The sequence below is a fragment of the Cucurbita maxima genome, unplaced genomic scaffold (assembly GCF_002738345.1).
Source record: "Cucurbita maxima cultivar Rimu unplaced genomic scaffold, Cmax_1.0 Cma_Scf00006, whole genome shotgun sequence".
Lineage (NCBI taxonomy): Eukaryota > Viridiplantae > Streptophyta > Magnoliopsida > Cucurbitales > Cucurbitaceae > Cucurbita > Cucurbita maxima.
The window spans coordinates 2,881,506-2,900,146 of NW_019272022.1; the positions used below are offsets into that span (position 1 = coordinate 2,881,506).

Below are 18,641 nucleotides of genomic sequence, written 5' to 3' on the forward strand. Positions count from 1 at the left end.
ATAAAAAATTTATGGATCGAGTTGGTTCATGAGTTACCTAAAATTAAATTGAGTCGAATCGAATCAACTAAATTTATTTTTAAATATTAATATATATGTTTTTTTTGTTATATATATATATATATATATATATTTTATAATATATATTAAAATTAAGTTTTAAATCTTAAATCTCAAAAAGAAATAAATAGATATTTTATAAACTAACATTTTAATTTTATTTAAATAAATGACGTTAACACCAAAACATAATCTAATAAACTTTGTTTATGTTGCAAAATTTTTATATTCGGAAGAATTAAGTTAAATCTAAAAATGTCTAACTCGATCGACCAAGGGATCTTTCCACCCTTAAAGAAAAAAACAATAAATTTGACGCATAATGTATATATATTTTTCCCAAATACGACTCGGTTTGTATTCAATGGATCGGATCTGGCTGTTTACAACTCTGATACGACTCGGTTTGTATTCAATGGATCGGATCTGGCTGTTTACAACTCTGACCAAGTTTATTCTCAATTTTTCAGTATTTCTTTTTTTTTTATTTTTTTTTATTTTCCAATTATGAAAGCGAAATTAATAATTCATTCCATTGACTTCAGTATCCATTTGCATTGACTCAGTAAATTTCTTTTTTAATTAAAAAATTTAAAAAAAATAATAAAAACATTTTAATTTCATCAAATACCTTTCTCGCTTCTCCACCTCACTGCAACTCCATAACCCTCTCTTCTTTCTCCCAGTTCCGAGCCATGTTTTTGGCTCCATTTCTCTCCCTCCTTTTACTCCTCTCTCTCTGCTTCATTTCCCTCGCTTCCGGCGCTACTCTGCTGCCCGCCGACGAAGGTACGACGCCATATTGGACGCGGATCTGGAGATCTTAACTGTAATCGAACTCTGTTTTCATTTGATTTTGATGTTCGATTTTTGGTTTGACTTCAGTCGAGGCGTTGAAGGACATCGGAAAGACATTGGGGAAGACGGACTGGAATTTCGACGCCGATCCATGCGGCGGAGTTAGCAGCGGTTGGATTTCGAATTCTCCGCAGTTCGATCCTAATTTTACTAATAATGTCACCTGCAACTGCACGTTCCTGAACAATACCGTCTGTCACGTCACCTACATGTACGCTCTTTCCTTCTCTAATCTCTTCCTCGCTTTAAAATCACTGAAAGCAACATTTTAAATTTAAATTTTATACAATTATTATATACATATAGATATAATGGATAAAAGAGTGCACACACGAAGGTATGGACCACTTTGTAATCGTTTCGATCTCTGAATCTTAAATCTATTGTTTAGGACACCATCTTAATGGAATTGTATCATATACATATAAGGAGTGATTTTGAGTTCTTTACAAGTACGTACAATTACAGCTTTGATCACTTCTAATCTTTGTAGAGGTGTATTTGGGACGGCTTTATTAGACGCGACTTTGTAGCTATCAACTTTGGACGGTTTACTATTAAAAATTTGTAGGTAACTTTTTGACAATTCCTTATGATAGAGGAACAATCTCGTGCTTATTGATTACGGGTACGTGTAGGGACTGTTGCTTTTATTTAGACAAATTCACTGCTAGAGAATAGATGGGGGAAGTTCTAAACATTTTCTATCCAAAACATCCCAACCAAAATTATCCCTACATTTGAGGCTTGAAAGTGGTGGACAGCGAACCAAACCAACCAAAATGGGCCAAACCGGTTCAGTCAAACCGTCTTCCCCAACCTCTTTTCCTTCCTTTTAAGTGAACCGACGGTGTGGTTCGCTTCTCCACCACCACCCACGGCGGCGTTGCAACCATATCTTTCATCGTGAGATGGAGGAAGAAAAACCCTAGTAAGCATACCCACAAACTCGCCTCCAGATTCCGGCAACCAACGGCGATAAACCTCAAATTCCATCCACCAATTGCTTGCTCATACTCCCGTGAGGCGAAACCCCATAAAAACCACCGCTAAATTTCCTCTAATACCCACAAATTGCAAGAACAACCATCTCCGACGACGGTTCAAAGTTGAACGGCGAAAAAATAGAACAAATACAGCCAATAATCCTAAGGATTACGGTCGAGCCAATCTTAAAACTTCAATCCCTGTCATTTTTAGAGGAAATCAGATCGTACCAGCGCTTAACGCGCGGTTTTGTCGTTTCATCTAGTCGTCGTTGGGTAGCTGACAGTATGTAGTTTATTTCAGATTTTCTTTCTCTACGATCTATTATTAATTTAATTTTATTATTGTTATAATTTATATTAAATAATATTAAAACCTCGATGCCCGTGAAAACTTTAGAAAAATTATGGAAATGATTGGAAGTTGTTTGAATTATCAAACAAGATTCTAATTACGGCTTAATTAACTCATAATTCATCGCTTTTAATAATCATATTTAAAAATATTAGTAAACATTGATATGCGTGGAGATCTAAGTTTCATTGACATTAAGTATGGGAGAAATAAAATATAGATAGTTAGAAGAAAACAAAAACAATATATTATTATTAAATTACATTAATAATTAAAAGAAAATTTCATTATTGTAATGTTGAAATTCAAGACATATAATTTTTAATAAAATATTTTAAACATATTTAAAAAAAAAAAAGGAAATTTGCAATATCCCTAAAACTCAATATTATTTGTTTGTCTTCCGTTGGTGGCATTATTGCAGTAGTCTAAAGGCGCAGAGTCTTCCAGGTACTCTACCACCCCAAATAGTGAGGCTGCCTTTCCTGCAGGAACTGTAAGTACTTTTTTTGTTGCTTAATTCATTTACCTGCTTCATTGATGAATTGCCCATCATAATCCATCTCGCCTTTCTTCTCTCTCTGTTAATTCAGTGATCTTACCCGCAACTATCTCAGCGGCTCAATCCCTCCAGAATGGGGTTCCACCAATCTCCTCAAAATGTATTTTCTATCCCTAAGTTTCTATGTTGTATTCACAATGTGATTTATGTAGCTAATGTTAATGGCTCATTTTGCAGTTCTCTTCTTGCAAATCGGTTGACGGGTCCAATCCCAGAAGCGATTGGAAACATCAGCTCTCTTGCGGAGTTGTAAGTTCTGATTTTCCATTGGATTGTTTATGTCCATTTTGGGTTTTTAATTTAGTGGGTAGAAGACTAATGTTACTGGTTTTTGCTCGATTAGGGTCCTGGAAATGAATCAATTCTCTGGAAGTTTACCCACAGAACTTGGAAATTTGACCAGCTTATCAAGATTGTAAGACCTCTCATCTTTGAGCGTTCTCATTTTCTTCCAAGTAATTGGTTTAAATTCTCTTTAGTTATAATGATTTAGACATTTAGGAGAGCTTTCTGATCGTCTATCCTTCGTTGTGATGTAGACTTCTTACCTCAAACAACTTTTCTGGGGAGCTCCCATCTTCACTGGCAAGGATAGCCTCATTGACGGACTTGTAAGCTTTTGAAATTTTCTTGAACCCTTCATTTCGTTAGTTTAATTTTGAGAAACTGAATGAATGAATGAAACAAATCTCCTCGTTGTTACGCTGCAGTCGAATTAGTGATAACCACTTCACAGGGCAAATACCTAAGTTTATACAGAATTGGACGGCTCTTACAAAAATGTGAGAGCTTTTCTCGACTCTAGCAACTCTTAGTTTTACTTGGATTCTAATCTATTAACTCCCTCGATTAATTTACTTGTGACAGAGCTATTCAGGCAAGCGGGTTGGATGGGCCAATTCCTTCTGAAATTGGACTTTTGACAAAATTAACTGATGTGTTAGTTTAATTCCTGTTCCTCATGGTTTTATAAGTTATGAGTACTGCACGTTTCTATTTATTCATATTTGAGTTGCAAAATGCAGGAGAATCAGTGATTTGAATGGAGGTTCATCACCCTTTCCGCCCCTTAATACATTGACAAAATTGAAAACCCTGTAAGTTAATCCCTCTGTGAAAACATGAAGACATCCTTGTACATAATCCCAGCTATTAATTTAGTTTTCGGATATCTATAGGATAATGAGGAGTTGCAATATAACTGGGGTGCTACCGGACAATCTTGATGGGTTGACACTGTTGAAAACCTTGTCAGTAAATTTTCACTCTCTATTCTTCCTATATGTTATATCATGATTAAGCACAGTCTCATGAATTTTCAGAAGATGGTTAGTTTCTTGTAATGGAATATTAAATCACCCTAAACTTTTGCACTACTTTCACTGCACAAATGTCTTTTCGAAAGAAATGTCTGCATCTGTCCTTTGCTTTCACCGTAAAAAAAAAAACCAATAATATGCCTTAGTTTATGTTGAAATAGTCAAAGTAATTTCCTTGGATCAGTTATTGAAATATTGAAATTTAATGTTTAGTTATTCTTCACTGTTCTTTGGCAATACATTTTTGTTATTATTTTGCTAAATTTCTTCTGCAGAGACTTCAGCTTCAACAAAATTACTGGACCAATACCTGACAGCTTTGAAGCTTTCAAAAAAGTGGATAGCATGTAAGTAACGTAATCATAAACTTGAAAATCTATATCTTAACTGTAGACAGTTGAATTACATAACTTGGTGGATAAGTCAAGCTTGATCAATGGCTGAAATTCATAACTTGGGGAATAAGATCGAGTATTCTCCGGTTATTGTTGATCTTTTTGTTTATACTATAATCTTAATATGCATAGATTTTGACATTGGTAAAATGTTTGGATTCGATCATAACTGTGATTGTCTGGTAGCATATTTTCATCAACAACATCTTTATAATATCGTTCGTTGATACAAAAAACATACATTGTCCTCATTCCTATTGTCAAAAGCTTATTAGTTGCACTGATAATCTGATATTTTCTAATTTAGATATTTAACTGGAAACATGCTAAATGGATCGGTGCCTGTTTGGATGCTACAGCAAGGAGAGAGCATGTAAGTTTCTTTTCCAAATGCTATGTTCTAGTTTCTTGTCTAGAGGTACCAAAATTGAAATTAGATGACCTGAGATTTCAAAATAAAGGAACAATTTCAGAGAGTGAGAGAGAACAAATAATATCTCATTTCATCAAACCTTGAAAAGGAAAAAGCATCTTGCTTGTTTTACACAATCATTTCTTTTTCCAGTGATTTAAAAATGAAAGTTTGTTTGTACACAATTAATGTTTTTAGTTTATTTTTTAAAAAAATAGATATTCGAACGTTTTATTTATGAAAAAGTTGACAGTTTACGAGTTTAAATATAGTTTATAGCTCTAATTAACATTCCTGTGGTTGTTTTTGTTTATTCTTAGGATGTAAGGGAAGGGCAAGTTTTTGTTCTTGCTATCTGGAAGATAATAAATCTGATTGTTGTTCTTTTTCACAGTGATCTCTCTTATAACAAATTTACTCCAATCAATAGTGAGAACACTGGTTGTCAATCACGAAATTTGTAAGTATGCTTCTATTCTTATACAACTTTTTTATAACTAACGAGAAATACCTATCCAATCTCCTTTGTTCTGTGCAGAAACCTGTTTGCGAGTTCTTCCCAGGACAACAGTTCGTGAGTTCTTGATCTTCTTTGAGTTGACTTGTTGCTTGAATTGTCTAATATCCTAATAACCATTGAGCTTCTTCTTGTTTTAGCGGTGGAACAGTTTCATGTATACCGAGCACTTGTGGAAGAAGTGAGTTGAAATCTTGTTTTACTAGCATTGTTTATTTAGAAGTGGCATTGATATGTTTAATAATAATTCTGCAAAAATACACTAATCAGCGCTGTTTATTTGATTTATCTTTCAATAGAAACCAATATGGTCTTGTTCTTGCAGCTTCGTACTCTCTCCATATCAACTGTGGTGGGAAGGAAGAATCAATCAACGGAACAACCAAATTTGATGCAGACACAAACACTGGAAAATCATCACTGTTTTTCTCAGGTGCAGAAAATTGGGGATTTAGTATCACTGGTAATTTTATGGACGACGATCGCACAACAGACGATTTTATTGCATTAAATTCATCTGCTCTCACAATGCCAAATCCTGAATTGTACGTGAGGGCACGTATTTCACCAATTTCTCTTACTTACTATGCACATTGCTTGGGTAGTGGAAACTACACAGTAAGCCTCCATTTTGCTGAGATAGTGTTTACTAATGACAAAACGTTTCGAAGCCTGGGCAGACGATTATTTGATGTCTACGTTCAGGTACATATCGATATCGTGCCTCTGCTCGTTATGAAACTATCTGATTGCCCCATTTCAAGATACCTTTTTATATATTTTCTACATTATTAGCTTCTATTAGCTCCGAACTTAACCGATTACTTTGTTATCTTGAAAGTTCCTTGATTTATCCTGCAGGGAAAGCTAGAGTTGAAGGATTTTAATATTGCAGATGCAGCAGGCGGTGTTGGCAAAGCTTTTATAGCTAAATTCCCTGTTTCTGTGACTAATGGTACTATAGAAATCCGGCTATATTGGTCTGGGAAGGGGACAACTGCAGTCCCTCAGAGAGGAGTTTATGGTCCTCTAATTTCAGCCATTTCTGTTGATCCTGGTAGGTAGACCCATAATTTCTACCTGTTACAGGTAGATGTCTGTAACCTCATTAACCATAGCTAGGTTCTCTGTAATTACTGTTTCTCTTCTCTCCAAGCAGACTTCGAGCCACCATCAGAAGAGTTGTCACCACGATCAAAAGGTGGAGGGAATGGCATATCCGCCGGTGCAGTGGTTGGAATTGTTGCTGGTATGATCGTAGTTTTCATCTTGGTTCTTGGAATATTGAGATGGAAAGGCTGCCTAAGAAAGAAAACCCCACGTGAACAAGGTAATCTTAAAGCATGTATCAGTTTCTTACTGTTATTAATGGAGCATAGCAACTTTTTGTTTTCGTTGGAAACACTCGCACTCTTTGTTAACACTAATCGAATAGATATTATAATATTTTCCGTAGAATACTACTATACTTTCTTCCAATTAAGACTGTTTGAGATTTCTTGAGATATCTTGGGATGAAAACCTAGTTAGGATGGAGGGATATTTACAGTAGAGATTAATCAATCTATTCTTAAAATATCTAAATCATTTTCTTAAAATAAATATACAATGGACTTACAATTATTGAGCTTGACCTTATAAGGATAGTGATATATTTTAACATATCATTCTATCATCAACTTATTTTTGAGTTCTAATGTTGGCTACATGTGCAAAGGTTTAAAACATTGACCATCAAAACGAGTGTATCTTTGTTTGAGTTTAGTATTCATCTTCACATGAACTTGATATTGATTTTGTTTTTTTTTTTTTGTTAGGTACCTACTTTGAAAGTTTATGATGATATGAAGCGGGGCATAATGAAACTTTATTTTGGTGAATATTTATGCTGTAGTTTTAATTTTATTTTAAAACTACATTCTAGGAAGAAGTTGTTAGAACACATTTGATTCAATAAAATTTATTTTTGTTTACATTTATTTATTGGTAGAGGTTGCCTTTATCGATACACCTTGTTGGTTGGCATCTGTAGAGACTGTCTTAGCTGACTTACCTTCTTGGCGCTCTGCCAATGTGTTTGTGTTTTGTGCGTTGGGAAAGGTTCTTGCGACACGGTTCTGTCGATGGACCGTGGGTGCGTTTTATTGGTTTGCCTAACTCTCTGTGTCACTAGAAAAACTATGAATTTTGTGACAATACTCATGGAAGTTTCTTGAGAGATTGTGCAAGATCTTGAATCTCCCGTGGGTTATAGCCAGATTTTCAATTGCAAAACCACCTTTTGTCTCGAAGTTCTCACGAGATAGATCAAAGAAAAAAATCAAACACTTCTCAAAAAAAAAAAAAAAAAAAAAAAAGCTCTCTACTATCATCATATTAGATCGGTAAATGGTTCATTTTTATCTAACAAATATACGTTAAAGTTAAATCATATATTAGTAATAAATGTCTTTGTATTCCCTAATATACGAGAGTAAAAATAAGATTACGTAAAAGTGTTTTAATAATCGTACAAAAAAAAATTAGAATTAAATTACAAAATTCTTTTTTATCATTTATTGTTCCCTCGTATAGTCTTGCCCGAAGTCTTGCTTTGGTTGGCTCCCTCATATCAATATGAGCTAATAATTAGTCATCCCACATAGTTATTTCAACTTCATCAACAATTGAAAAAAATTTAATATTTTAATTTTGAGACGTGTTAGATTTTCCTTTGATAAATCATTAACAAATTATTTTTTTTAAATTTATTAAATTTAAATTTAAATTTTAGGTTTAATTAAACTCCAAAATTTTAATGTATAGTAACTTCCTAATTTTTTTTTTTAAAAAAAATCAAAACTCTAGAGTCTAAATTTATAATTTAACAAAAAAAAAAAAAAAACCCCATTAATTTCCATATATATACATTAATTTTGAACCAATCCAAAATCATAATAGAATATAATTCTAAAACAATGTAATAATAGTTATTGTCTCACTCCCCAATTGACCTGTTACGTATCACCATCAATGTCATAGTTTTAAAAACGTGTTTATTGGAGAGAAGTTTTTACACCATTATAAAAAATATTTTGTTCCTCATTCCAATTGACGTGAGATCTCACAACAAAACATATTCGAAACTCAAATTTTTACTCTAAGTCAACCTCTTTTTTTAATTCTCATGCGTGTTAAACCAAAAAAAAAAAAAAAAAAATCTGAACGCGTAGATAATTTTCTTAAAACAGGACTTGATTTGCATTCAAGTCATACTTGGTCTCAAAACAATAATGGTGTGAAATAGACTCACAACCAACCCCTGGATAGGACTACAAACAGTAAAGGAGGCTAACATAAAAACTTTCAATCGTCGTTAATTTCACGGTTCAAATAATATATTAATATATTTTGAAATTAGTTTTTTTTCTCATTAAATATGCTATTAATACTAATAATTGACAAAAATATTATCCATAAAATTTTATAAATAAAAATTGAGTACCATTTTTATTTATTTGTAATTAAAAAAGTCCTCGTTTTATTTGCATTTTATTTCCACGGCCAGGGTTAGTTAATAATTAGAGACTTTTTTGCTCCAATAAATAAATGATTGATAAGATTATCTAAAAATTTATTATTTCCTTTTCTTTTCCTTTTCTTAAATCTTTTATTTTTATTTTTATTAAAATTAATTGACTTATATTTTTTTAATACACTTATGTTAAAATTAAAAAACTTTTTAAAAAATTAGCTCTTAAATATATATATATATATATATATATTTAATCTTCATTTCATTTTTCTCTTACAAATGGGAGTCATGTTTTTGGGTTCATCTCGCACCCTTCATTTACTCGTCTCTCTCTGCTTCATTAGCCACGCTTCCGGCGCCACTCGGCTGCCGGCCGACGAAGGTACGATACGACGTCGGATCGGGAGTGAAGTACTCCGTTTGGTTTGATTTTGATGTAGGATTTTTGGATTGATTTCAGTGGAGGCGTTGAAGGAGATCGGAAAGACGTTGGGGAAGACGGACTGGCATTTCAACGTCGATCCATGCGGCGGAGTTAGCAGCGGTTGGACATCGAATTCTACGCCGTTCGACACTAATTTTAATAATACCGTCATCTGCGACTGCAGGTTCCAGAACAATACCGTCTGCCACGTCACCAACATGTACGTTCCCTCCTCCTCTTCTTCTTCTTCTTCAGTCTCCCAAACTCATCATAACTATATATATATATATATATATATATATATATATTTTTTTTTTTTTTTTTTTTTTTTGACAAATATGCCTTCAAATATTTTCGAATATGAAATAATAATCCCATTTAATTTTACAATTTATCTAAAAAAAATACTTACAATTTTTAAAAAATATTAATAATACCCTTAGAATTTCAATAAAAATTTAAAAAAAATTCAAAAATACACTTACCAACCTAAAACCATAAATATTTTGTGAATTTTCAAAAGTTTTATTACTGATACCAATAAACTTTTTAAAAAACTTTACACATTTAAACATTTTTAAAAATTAAAAAATACATTTACAAGTAATACCATATATCAAAAAGAAATATAAACCTTCAAATATAGACCGTTTTCATCTATATATTGATGACAAGAACGTTATTTAAATTTTTTATAAAGGTAAAATGTGTTACACTATTTTTAAAATTTAAAATTTAATGGGTATTTTTTTTAATTCGTAAGGGTATTTTTGAATTTTTTAAAAAAATTTCAACTGTAATCGTGAAATGTTTTATAGTACCAAGTTATTTGAAAGGTATTAATGAAAATTTTAAAGTTTATGAATAATTTTAAAAGTTGGTACTAATGATATATATAAATATTTTTTAATTTTTAAAGAGTTTCAAGAAAAAGTTTTTAGATATATTTTTAAAATTTTAAAAAAAATTTAAAGGTAATTTTGAATAAAATTAATGACAAATGTATTTTTAATTTTTATAAATTTAAATTTAAGAGTATTTTTTTAAATTTAATGATAAATATAAAGATTTGGAATATATATATATGATAAATGTATTTTTAATGATAAATATAAAGATTTGGAATATATATATATATATATATATAGTTTCTAGATATATTTTCGAAATTATATATTTTTTATTACAAACTATAAATGAAATAAATAAAAATATTTAAATATTTAGTAAATTATTAAAATTTCAAGTTTCATTATTTTCTTTAAAATTATTTTTATATATCTATTTGATTATGACATAAATTTTTAGATCTCCCCTTTAACACAATTTGTGATTTATTAAATTAATAACTTTTTTATTTTTAGATTGCTTCCTTGTAAATGATTTAATGAAATTTTAAGACTATATTTATCTAATTATTTATTTTCCATTGGCGGCGCTACAGTCTTCTCAAGGGGCAGAGCCTTCCTGGTACTCTGCCGCCGCAAATAGTGAGGCTGCCTTTCCTGCAGGAACTGTAAGTACTCTTTTTTGTTGCTTAATTCATTGATGAATTGCCCATTGTAAATCAATCCCTCCTTCCTTCTCTCTCTGTTAATTCAGTGATCTCACCCGCAATTATCTCAACGGCTCAATTCCTGAAGAATGGGGTTCCACCAATCTTCTCATAATGTATTTTCGATCCCTCACTTTCTTTGTTGTTTTCAGAGTGTGATTTATGTAAGCTAATGTTTATGGATCATTTCGCAGTTCCCTTCTTGGAAATCGATTGACGGGTTCAATCCCAGCAGCGATTGGAAACATCAGCACTCTTGTAGACTTGTAAGTTCTGGTTACCCGATGGATTGTTTATGTCCATTTTGGGTTTTTAAATAGTGGGTAGATGACTAATGTTACTAGTTTTTGCTCGCTTAGGGTCCTGGAAATGAATCATTTCTCTGGACGTTTACCCCCACAACTTGGAAATTTGCTCAGTTTATCTAGATTGTAAGACCCCTCATATTTGAGTTTTCTCGTGATCTATATTTATAGTGATTTAGACATTTAGGATAGCTTTCTGATGATCTATCTTTACTTTTGATTGTTGTGATATAGACTTCTTACCTCAAACAACTTTTCTGGGGAGCTCCCATCTTCACTGGCAAGGATAGCCTCATTGACGGACTTGTAAGCTTTTGAAATTTTCTTGAACCCTTCGTTCGTTTGTTTAATTTTGAGAAACCGAATGATTGAATGAATAAAACAAATCTTCTCGTTGTTACATTGCAGTCGTGTTAGTGATAATCACTTCACTGGGCCAATTCCTAATTTTATACAGAACTGGACGAATCTTACAAAAATGTGAGAGTTTTTCTCGACTCTAGCAACTCTCAGTTTTACTTGGTAATCTCTTAACTTACTCAACTAATTTACTTGTGACAGAGTAATTCAGGCAAGCGGGTTGAGTGGGCCAATTCCTTCTGAAATTGGACTTTTGACAAAATTAACTGATGTGTTAGTTTAATTCCTGTTCCTCATGGTTTTATAAGTTATGAGTACTGCACGTTTCTATTTATTCATATTTGAGTTGCAAAATGCAGGAGAATCAGTGATTTGAATGGAGATTCATCACCCTTTCCGCCCCTTAATACATTGACAAAATTGAAAACCCTGTAAGTTAATCCCTCTGTGAAAACATGAAGACATCCTTGTACATAATCCCAGCTATTAATTTAGTTTTGGGATATCTATAGGATATTGAGGAGTTGCAATATAACTGGGGTGCTACCGGACAATCTTGATGGGTTGACACTGTTGAAAACCTTGTCAGTAAAATTTCACTCTCTACTCTGTCTAACTTTTTGCACGATGGAGACAAATGTCCACATCTGTCCTTTGTTTTCATCATAAAAGAAAACCAATAATATCCCTTAGTTTATGTTGAAATAGTAAAAGTAACTTCCTTGGATCAGTTATTGAAATATTGAAAGTTTAATGTTTAGTTATTCTTCCCTGTTCTTTGACAATGCTAAATTTCTTCTGCAGAGACTTCAGCTTCAACAAAATTACTGGACCAATACCTGCCAGCTTTGAAGCTTTTAAAAAAGTGGATAGGATGTAAGTGACGTAATCAGTATGATATCCCACATTGGTTGGGGAGGAGAACGAAACACTCTTTATAAGAGTGTGGAAACCTTTTCCTAGCAGATGCATTTTAAAGCCTTGAGGGGAAGCTCGAAAGGGAAAGCCCAAAGAGGACAATATTTGCTAGTGGTGGGCTTGGACTTGGGTCGTTACAAATGGTATCAGAGCCAGACATCGGGCGATGTGCCAACGAGGAGGCTGTTCCCCGAAGGAGGGGGGGGGGGGCGNTGTGCCAGTAAGGACGTTGGGCCACGAAGGGGGGTGGATTTGGTAGGGGTCCCACATCAATTGGAGAAAGGAACGAGTGCTAGTGATGACGCTGGGCCCTAAAGGGGGGTGGATTGTGATGTCCCACATTAGTTGGGGAGGAAAACGAAACACACTTTATAAGGGTGTGGAAACCTCTCCCTAGCAAATGCATTTTAAAGCCTTGAGGATAAGCCTGAAAGGGAAAGCCCAAAGAGGACAATATCTGCTAGTGGTGGGCTTCGGCCGTTACAATCAGAAACTTGAAATTCTATACCTTAACTGTAGACAGTTGCTTTACATAACTTGGGGGATAAGTCAAGCTTGATCAATGGCTGAAATGCTTAACTTGGGAATAAGACTGAGTATTTTCCGGTTATTGTAGATCTTTTTGTTTATACTATAATCCCAATATGCATAGATTTTGATATTGAGTAACATGTTTGAATTTGATCATAACTTGGATTGTCTGGTAGCATATTCATCACAACATCTTTAAAATTTCGTTTGTTGGTAAAAAAAAAAAAAGCATACAGTGTCCTCATTCCTATTGTCAAAAGCTTATTAGTTGCACTGATAATCTGATATTTTATTGTTTAGATATTTAACTGGAAACTTGCTAAATGGACCAGTGCCCACATGGATGCTACAGGAAGGAGAAAGCATGTAAGTTTCTTTTCCAATTGCTATGTTCTGGTTACATTACTTGTATTGTGGTACCAAAATTGAAATTAGATGACCTGAGATTTCAAAATAAACGAACAATTTCAGTGAGTGAGAGAGAGCAAATAATATCTCATTGCATCAATCCTCGAAAAGGAAAAAGCATCTTGCTTGTTTTACACTATCATTTCTTTTTCCAGTGATATAAAAATGAAAGTTTGTTTGTACACAATTAATGTTTTTAGTTTATTTCTAAAAAAGTTGACAGTTTAAGAGTTTAAATATAGTTTATAGCTCTAATCAACATTCCTATGGTTGTTTTTGTTTTTTCTTAGGATGTAAGGGAAGGGCAAGTTTTTGTTCTTGCTATCTGGAAGATAATAAATCTGATTGTTGTTCTTTTTCACAGTGATCTCTCTTATAACAAATTTACTCCGAGCAATAGTGAGAACACTCGCTGTCAATCACGAAATTTGTAAGTATGCTTCTATTCTTATACAACTTTTTTTATAACTAATGAGAAATACCTATCCGATCTCCTTTGTTCCGTGCAGAAACCTGTTTGCGAGCTCTTCCCAGGACAACAGTTCGTGAGTTCTTGATCTTCTTTGAGTTGACTTGTTGCTTGAATTGTCTTATATTCTAATACCCATTAAGCTTCTTCTTGTTTTAGCGGTGGAACAGTTTCATGTCTACCCAGCACTTGTGGAAGACGTGAGTTGAAATCTTGTTTTCCTAGCATTGTTTTTATTGTTGGAGGGATAGGGAAAATGGTAAATTTTAGGAATCATATTTGATGGTTTTTCGTTGCTGTACATAATGAGTAAATGCTAAAGCGTAAAGAGTCCATTCAAGATCTGTTGGTGGACTTCCAAACCTTGAAAAATAGATGATGTTGCTATTTAGAAGTGGCATTGATATGTTTAATAATATTTCTGCAAAAATACATTAATCAGCTCTGTTTATATGATTTATCTTTCAATACCAATATGGTCTTGTTCTTGCAGCTTGGTATTCTCTCCATATCAACTGTGGTGACAAGGAAGAATTAATTAACCGAACCACATTTGTTGCAGACTCAGACAGTGGCAAATCATCATTGTTTTTCCAAGGTGGAAAAAATTGGGGATTTAGTAGCACTGGTAATTTTATGGACGACGCTCGCTCCACAGACGACTTTATTGCATTAAATATATCTGCTCTCTCAATGCCAAATCCTGAATTGTACGTGAGGGCACGTATTTCACCGATTTCTCTTACTTACTATGCATATTGCATGGGTAGTGGAAACTACACAGTAGGCCTCCATTTTGCTGAGATAGCGTTTACGAATGACAAATCTTATAGAAGCCTTGGCAGACGCTTATTTGATGTCTATGTTCAGGTAAATAGATACTGTGGCTCAGCTCATGCAGAAATTATCTGATATTTAGCCCCCTTTTAGTATATCTTTGTATAATATTTTTCTGTATGGTTAGCTTCTTCTGGTACCGAATTTACTGATTACTTCGTTAGCTTGAATTTTTTTATTTATTTATCTCCAATGTTGCAGGGAAAGCTGGAGTTGAAGGATTTTAATATTGCAGATGCTGCAGGTGGTATTGGCAAACCTATTGTAAAGAAATTCACCGTTCCTGTGACTAATGGTACTATAGAGATTCGCCTATTTTGGGCCGGGAAGGGGACAACTGCAATCCCTGTGAGAGTGGTTTATGGTCCTTTGATTTCTGCCATTTCGGTTGATTCTGGTTGGTAGACCCATTTTTCGGCCTACCCTTTATTTGATGACAAGTTTTTGTTACTTATATAAGTCTGTAACCTTATTAAACTATAGTAGGTTTAATATAATTATTGTTTCCTTCTGTCCAAACAGACTTTGAGCCACCATCAGAAGGTGGGAAGGACATATCTGCCGGTGCTGTGGTTGGAATTGTGGCTGGAATTGTGGCTGCTGTTATCTTTGTTATCATCTTTGTTCTTGGAGTCTTGTGGTGTGGAGGCTGCCTACGAAAGAAAAGCACACTTGAACAAGGTAATTTTAAAGCATACAGATTCTTACTGTTATTAATTGAACATAGCTTTGCCATTCTCTCAGACTTCTTCAACTCATCTTTGAGTTCTAACGCAAGCTACATTGCAAAGTTTTGGATGTCAATGACATCACATGCATTGTTCTGATGTTGAAAACGTCTACATTATTATGCTGATAGAAAAATCAGTTTAACATGTGTTGAACGAGACAAAGTTGACCGTTAAAACGATTGTATCTTTATGGAGAACTAATTCATTTTGACTTAACTATGCTTATTTTCCAGAATTGAAGGGTCTAGATCTAGGAACAAGTTCATTTTCATTAAGACAAATCAGAGCTGCCACTAACAATTTTGATGCTGCCAATAAGATTGGAGAAGGTGGTTTTGGTCCTGTCTACAAGGTGTTACTGTTGTTTGGATATCATTATTTCATCATTTCTTCCATAGATTTTATATTTTTGGTGTTAAGTTCTGTGTTTGGAATTGCAGGGTGTTCTTCAAGATGGCACTGTAATTGCAGTGAAGCAACTTTCTTCCAAGTCGAAGCAAGGAAATCGCGAATTTGTGAACGAAATAGGCATGATATCTGCATTGCAACACCCGCATCTAGTGAAGCTTTATGGATGTTGTGTCGAAGGAAATCAACTTTTGCTAATATACGAATATCTCGAAAATAATAGCCTTGCTCGTGCCTTATTTGGTGACGAGATTTCCAACCATTTTTTTCTGCTACCTATCTTCATAATTTTTTTCAAATATATTGGTGATATAATATTGAATGTAATTAAGCATCTCCGGAAATTTGGTGTATTGTAGGACCTGAAGAATTTCAACTGAAACTGGATTGGCCAACCAGGCACAAAATTTGTGTTGGTATAGCTAGAGGTTTAGCATATCTTCATGAGGAGTCAAGACTAAAGATTGTTCACCGAGACATCAAAGCTACCAATGTTCTGCTTGATAAAAATCTCAACCCCAAGATTTCGGACTTCGGTTTGGCCAAGCTGGACGAAGAAGAAAATACGCACATTAGCACCCGGATTGCGGGAACCTTGTGAGTTACGATGGGGGGAAATTTTGAGAGGATGTATTTTCTTTAAATTTAATTTATTTGATGAATGTACGATCCAGATATTGACACCATTACAACGTTATTTTGCAGTGGGTATATGGCACCGGAATATGCCATGCGAGGCTACTTAACTGACAAGGCAGATGTTTACAGCTTTGGCATCGTAGTCTTGGAAATACTGAGCGGTCGAAGTAACACAATTTTCCGAACCAAGGATGATTGCTTTTACCTTCTTGATCATGTGAGTTAACTCCTTGTGCTTATCTTTTGTGTTCTATAATGTTTTTCTACACCAGAAGTCTCTAGGAAAGAATATGATCCAATTTTTATAACTATGCGAAGCTTGAGTTTGTTCTAGGCTGCTCTGTTACATTCTCTATTCCAAATGGGTCTTGAATTTGCTAATTTTGACTCACGAAAAACAAACTTGTTCATTTCGTATACTAAGTTTAGATTGTGCTGATTGCTTCCAAAACATTTTGTTGTATCCTTCATTGTCAGGCTAATACTTTAAAAGAGAGAGACCGTTTATTAGAGCTTGTCGATCCACGGTTAGGTTTGGAATACAACCAGAGAGAGGCAATGACGATCATCGATATTGCTTTCCGATGTACGAACAACACTGCTGCAGTTAGACCTACCATGTCATCAGTGGTGAGCATGCTGGAAGGGAAGGTTGCTGTGAAGGAGGTGGTTTCAGATCCTAGTGTCTCGAAACAAGAAGTGAATACGACGTGCGTTTATTACCAGAAAGGGCAAACTACAGACGAGAGTCGGATACAAAATATGTCGATAGATGGACCGTGGACTGGTTCGTCAACTACTGGCAGTGATCTCTATCCCATGCTCATGGATTCTAAATACTTGGATGATAGGAACTAGAGTTGATCTTTGTCTTCTATGGATTTGCTTGCATGCAACTGTGTTAGAGTTCTAAAGCTGTGATGCATGCTTATCTGCAGTACGGAACCAAACGAACAGTTCGAGGCTATCGCTAATAGATATTATAGTTAACCTCACGGTTCTAAAATTCATCTACTAGAGAGGTTTCTACACTTTTATAAATAATGTGAAAAGGTGTGAAAACCTCTTTTAGTAGACCCGTTTTAAAACCGTGAGCTTGACGACGATGTGTAATGGGTCAAAGCGGACAATATATGCTAACAATGGGCAATGCACTATTTTCAAAATTCTATTGTATGTGAATGTTAAACTATTTTTTATGAACGTTGGTAAAGTTTTCATATTTATGAAAAAATGTTCGGTACCTAAATCATTATGTTTCATAAAAAATCGATAGTCTCGAGAAGTTGTCTTCAAATAAGAAAAACTTCATGAAATTAGAAAGAGAGCGTTGAATATCATATCAACACTATAAAGAGTTGAACATAGCGTCTAATGCTTTGATTTGTTTCAAATGCTCGATTTCTATCAAATAAACAAAAATGAACGTGGAAGTTCTACAACTTTTCTTCTTCTCACCCTCCCACCGTTGCCAACCCTCCTACCATCGAGTCAATGGCCTTCCTGTTGCTGACGACTCTCCTATCTACGTTTTGTTTTTACAACAACTTAAATTTTAGAGTTTCATCTTATTCCTGGTAGCTTTTGTATAATATAAAATATTATCTTAAATTAAGATTCAAATTTACGAAATAGTCAAAAAGAAAATTACCAAGAACATTAACACGACAAGTTAACCTATATTACCAACCATGCGTTGACTTTAGCATTTTATAATAATTCTTACTTAGTCAACTAAAATTATTTTTATAATTTTATAACTATTTATTTTTTTAAAATTGTGCTGATTTTTCAACCATTTATTTACGATAGTATCATTATTAAGAAAACATTTTTAAAATATTTATAAATTTAATTAAAAAAAAAACAAATTATTATCAAATGGTATTAAACACCTAACCTGGTTATTACCTTCACTTTTAATTAATATTAAATTTTTATAATATGGAATAAACAAGCCATAGCCATACAATTCTCACCTAATGACTCAACTTGAGTTTATAAAATTTCTTCTTTTTTTTTAAAAAAAAATTAATATAAGTCTAAAGTTCGCAATACCGACCCATATATATATTTCA

The 18,641-nt window shown here is 33.7% G+C and overlaps 1 protein-coding gene across 2 annotated transcripts; it reads left to right on the top strand.

The window, feature by feature from the left end:
- The first annotated feature begins 679 nt into the window (after positions 1 to 679).
- On the top strand, positions 680 to 17,610 carry LOC111480456 (probable leucine-rich repeat receptor-like serine/threonine-protein kinase At3g14840). Of its 2 annotated transcripts, none has more exons than XM_023125505.1 (24): positions 680 to 849; positions 9,439 to 9,622; positions 10,847 to 10,918; positions 11,005 to 11,073; positions 11,152 to 11,223; positions 11,317 to 11,388; positions 11,497 to 11,568; positions 11,671 to 11,742; positions 11,824 to 11,895; positions 11,982 to 12,053; positions 12,135 to 12,206; positions 12,427 to 12,498; positions 13,372 to 13,437; positions 13,844 to 13,909; positions 13,989 to 14,024; positions 14,108 to 14,148; positions 14,442 to 14,818; positions 14,987 to 15,182; positions 15,308 to 15,466; positions 15,750 to 15,868; positions 15,957 to 16,167; positions 16,284 to 16,521; positions 16,630 to 16,780; positions 17,041 to 17,610. In XM_023125505.1, the coding sequence occupies exons 1-24, from the start codon at positions 756 to 758 to the stop codon at positions 17,419 to 17,421; spliced, it is 3,036 nt and encodes a 1,011-aa protein (XP_022981273.1). In that variant the 5' UTR covers positions 680 to 755; the 3' UTR covers positions 17,422 to 17,610. The 2 variants fall into 2 exon arrangements, with proteins under 2 accessions (XP_022981273.1, XP_022981272.1); XM_023125504.1 differs by lacking the exons at positions 9,439 to 9,622; positions 10,847 to 10,918; positions 11,005 to 11,073; ... (8 more) ...; positions 13,372 to 13,437; positions 13,844 to 13,909 and adding exons at positions 946 to 1,129; positions 2,684 to 2,755; positions 2,853 to 2,921; ... (8 more) ...; positions 4,843 to 4,908; positions 5,342 to 5,407 and having other exon boundaries at positions 683 to 849; positions 17,041 to 17,608.
- The last annotated feature ends 1,031 nt before the right edge of the window (positions 17,611 to 18,641 follow it).

Excerpts from the sequence above, each read along its gene's own strand:
- LOC111480456 (XM_023125505.1), top strand. The coding sequence starts at position 756 with ATGTTTTTGGCTCCATTTCTCTCCCTCCTTTTACTCCTCTCTCTCTGC. Across the intron at positions 12,499-13,371 it reads TTTAAAAAAGTGGATAGGAT|ATATTTAACTGGAAACTTGC; the intron begins GTAAGTGACGTA and ends TTTATTGTTTAG. Across the intron at positions 14,819-14,986 it reads TATTTGATGTCTATGTTCAG|GGAAAGCTGGAGTTGAAGGA; the intron begins GTAAATAGATAC and ends CCAATGTTGCAG.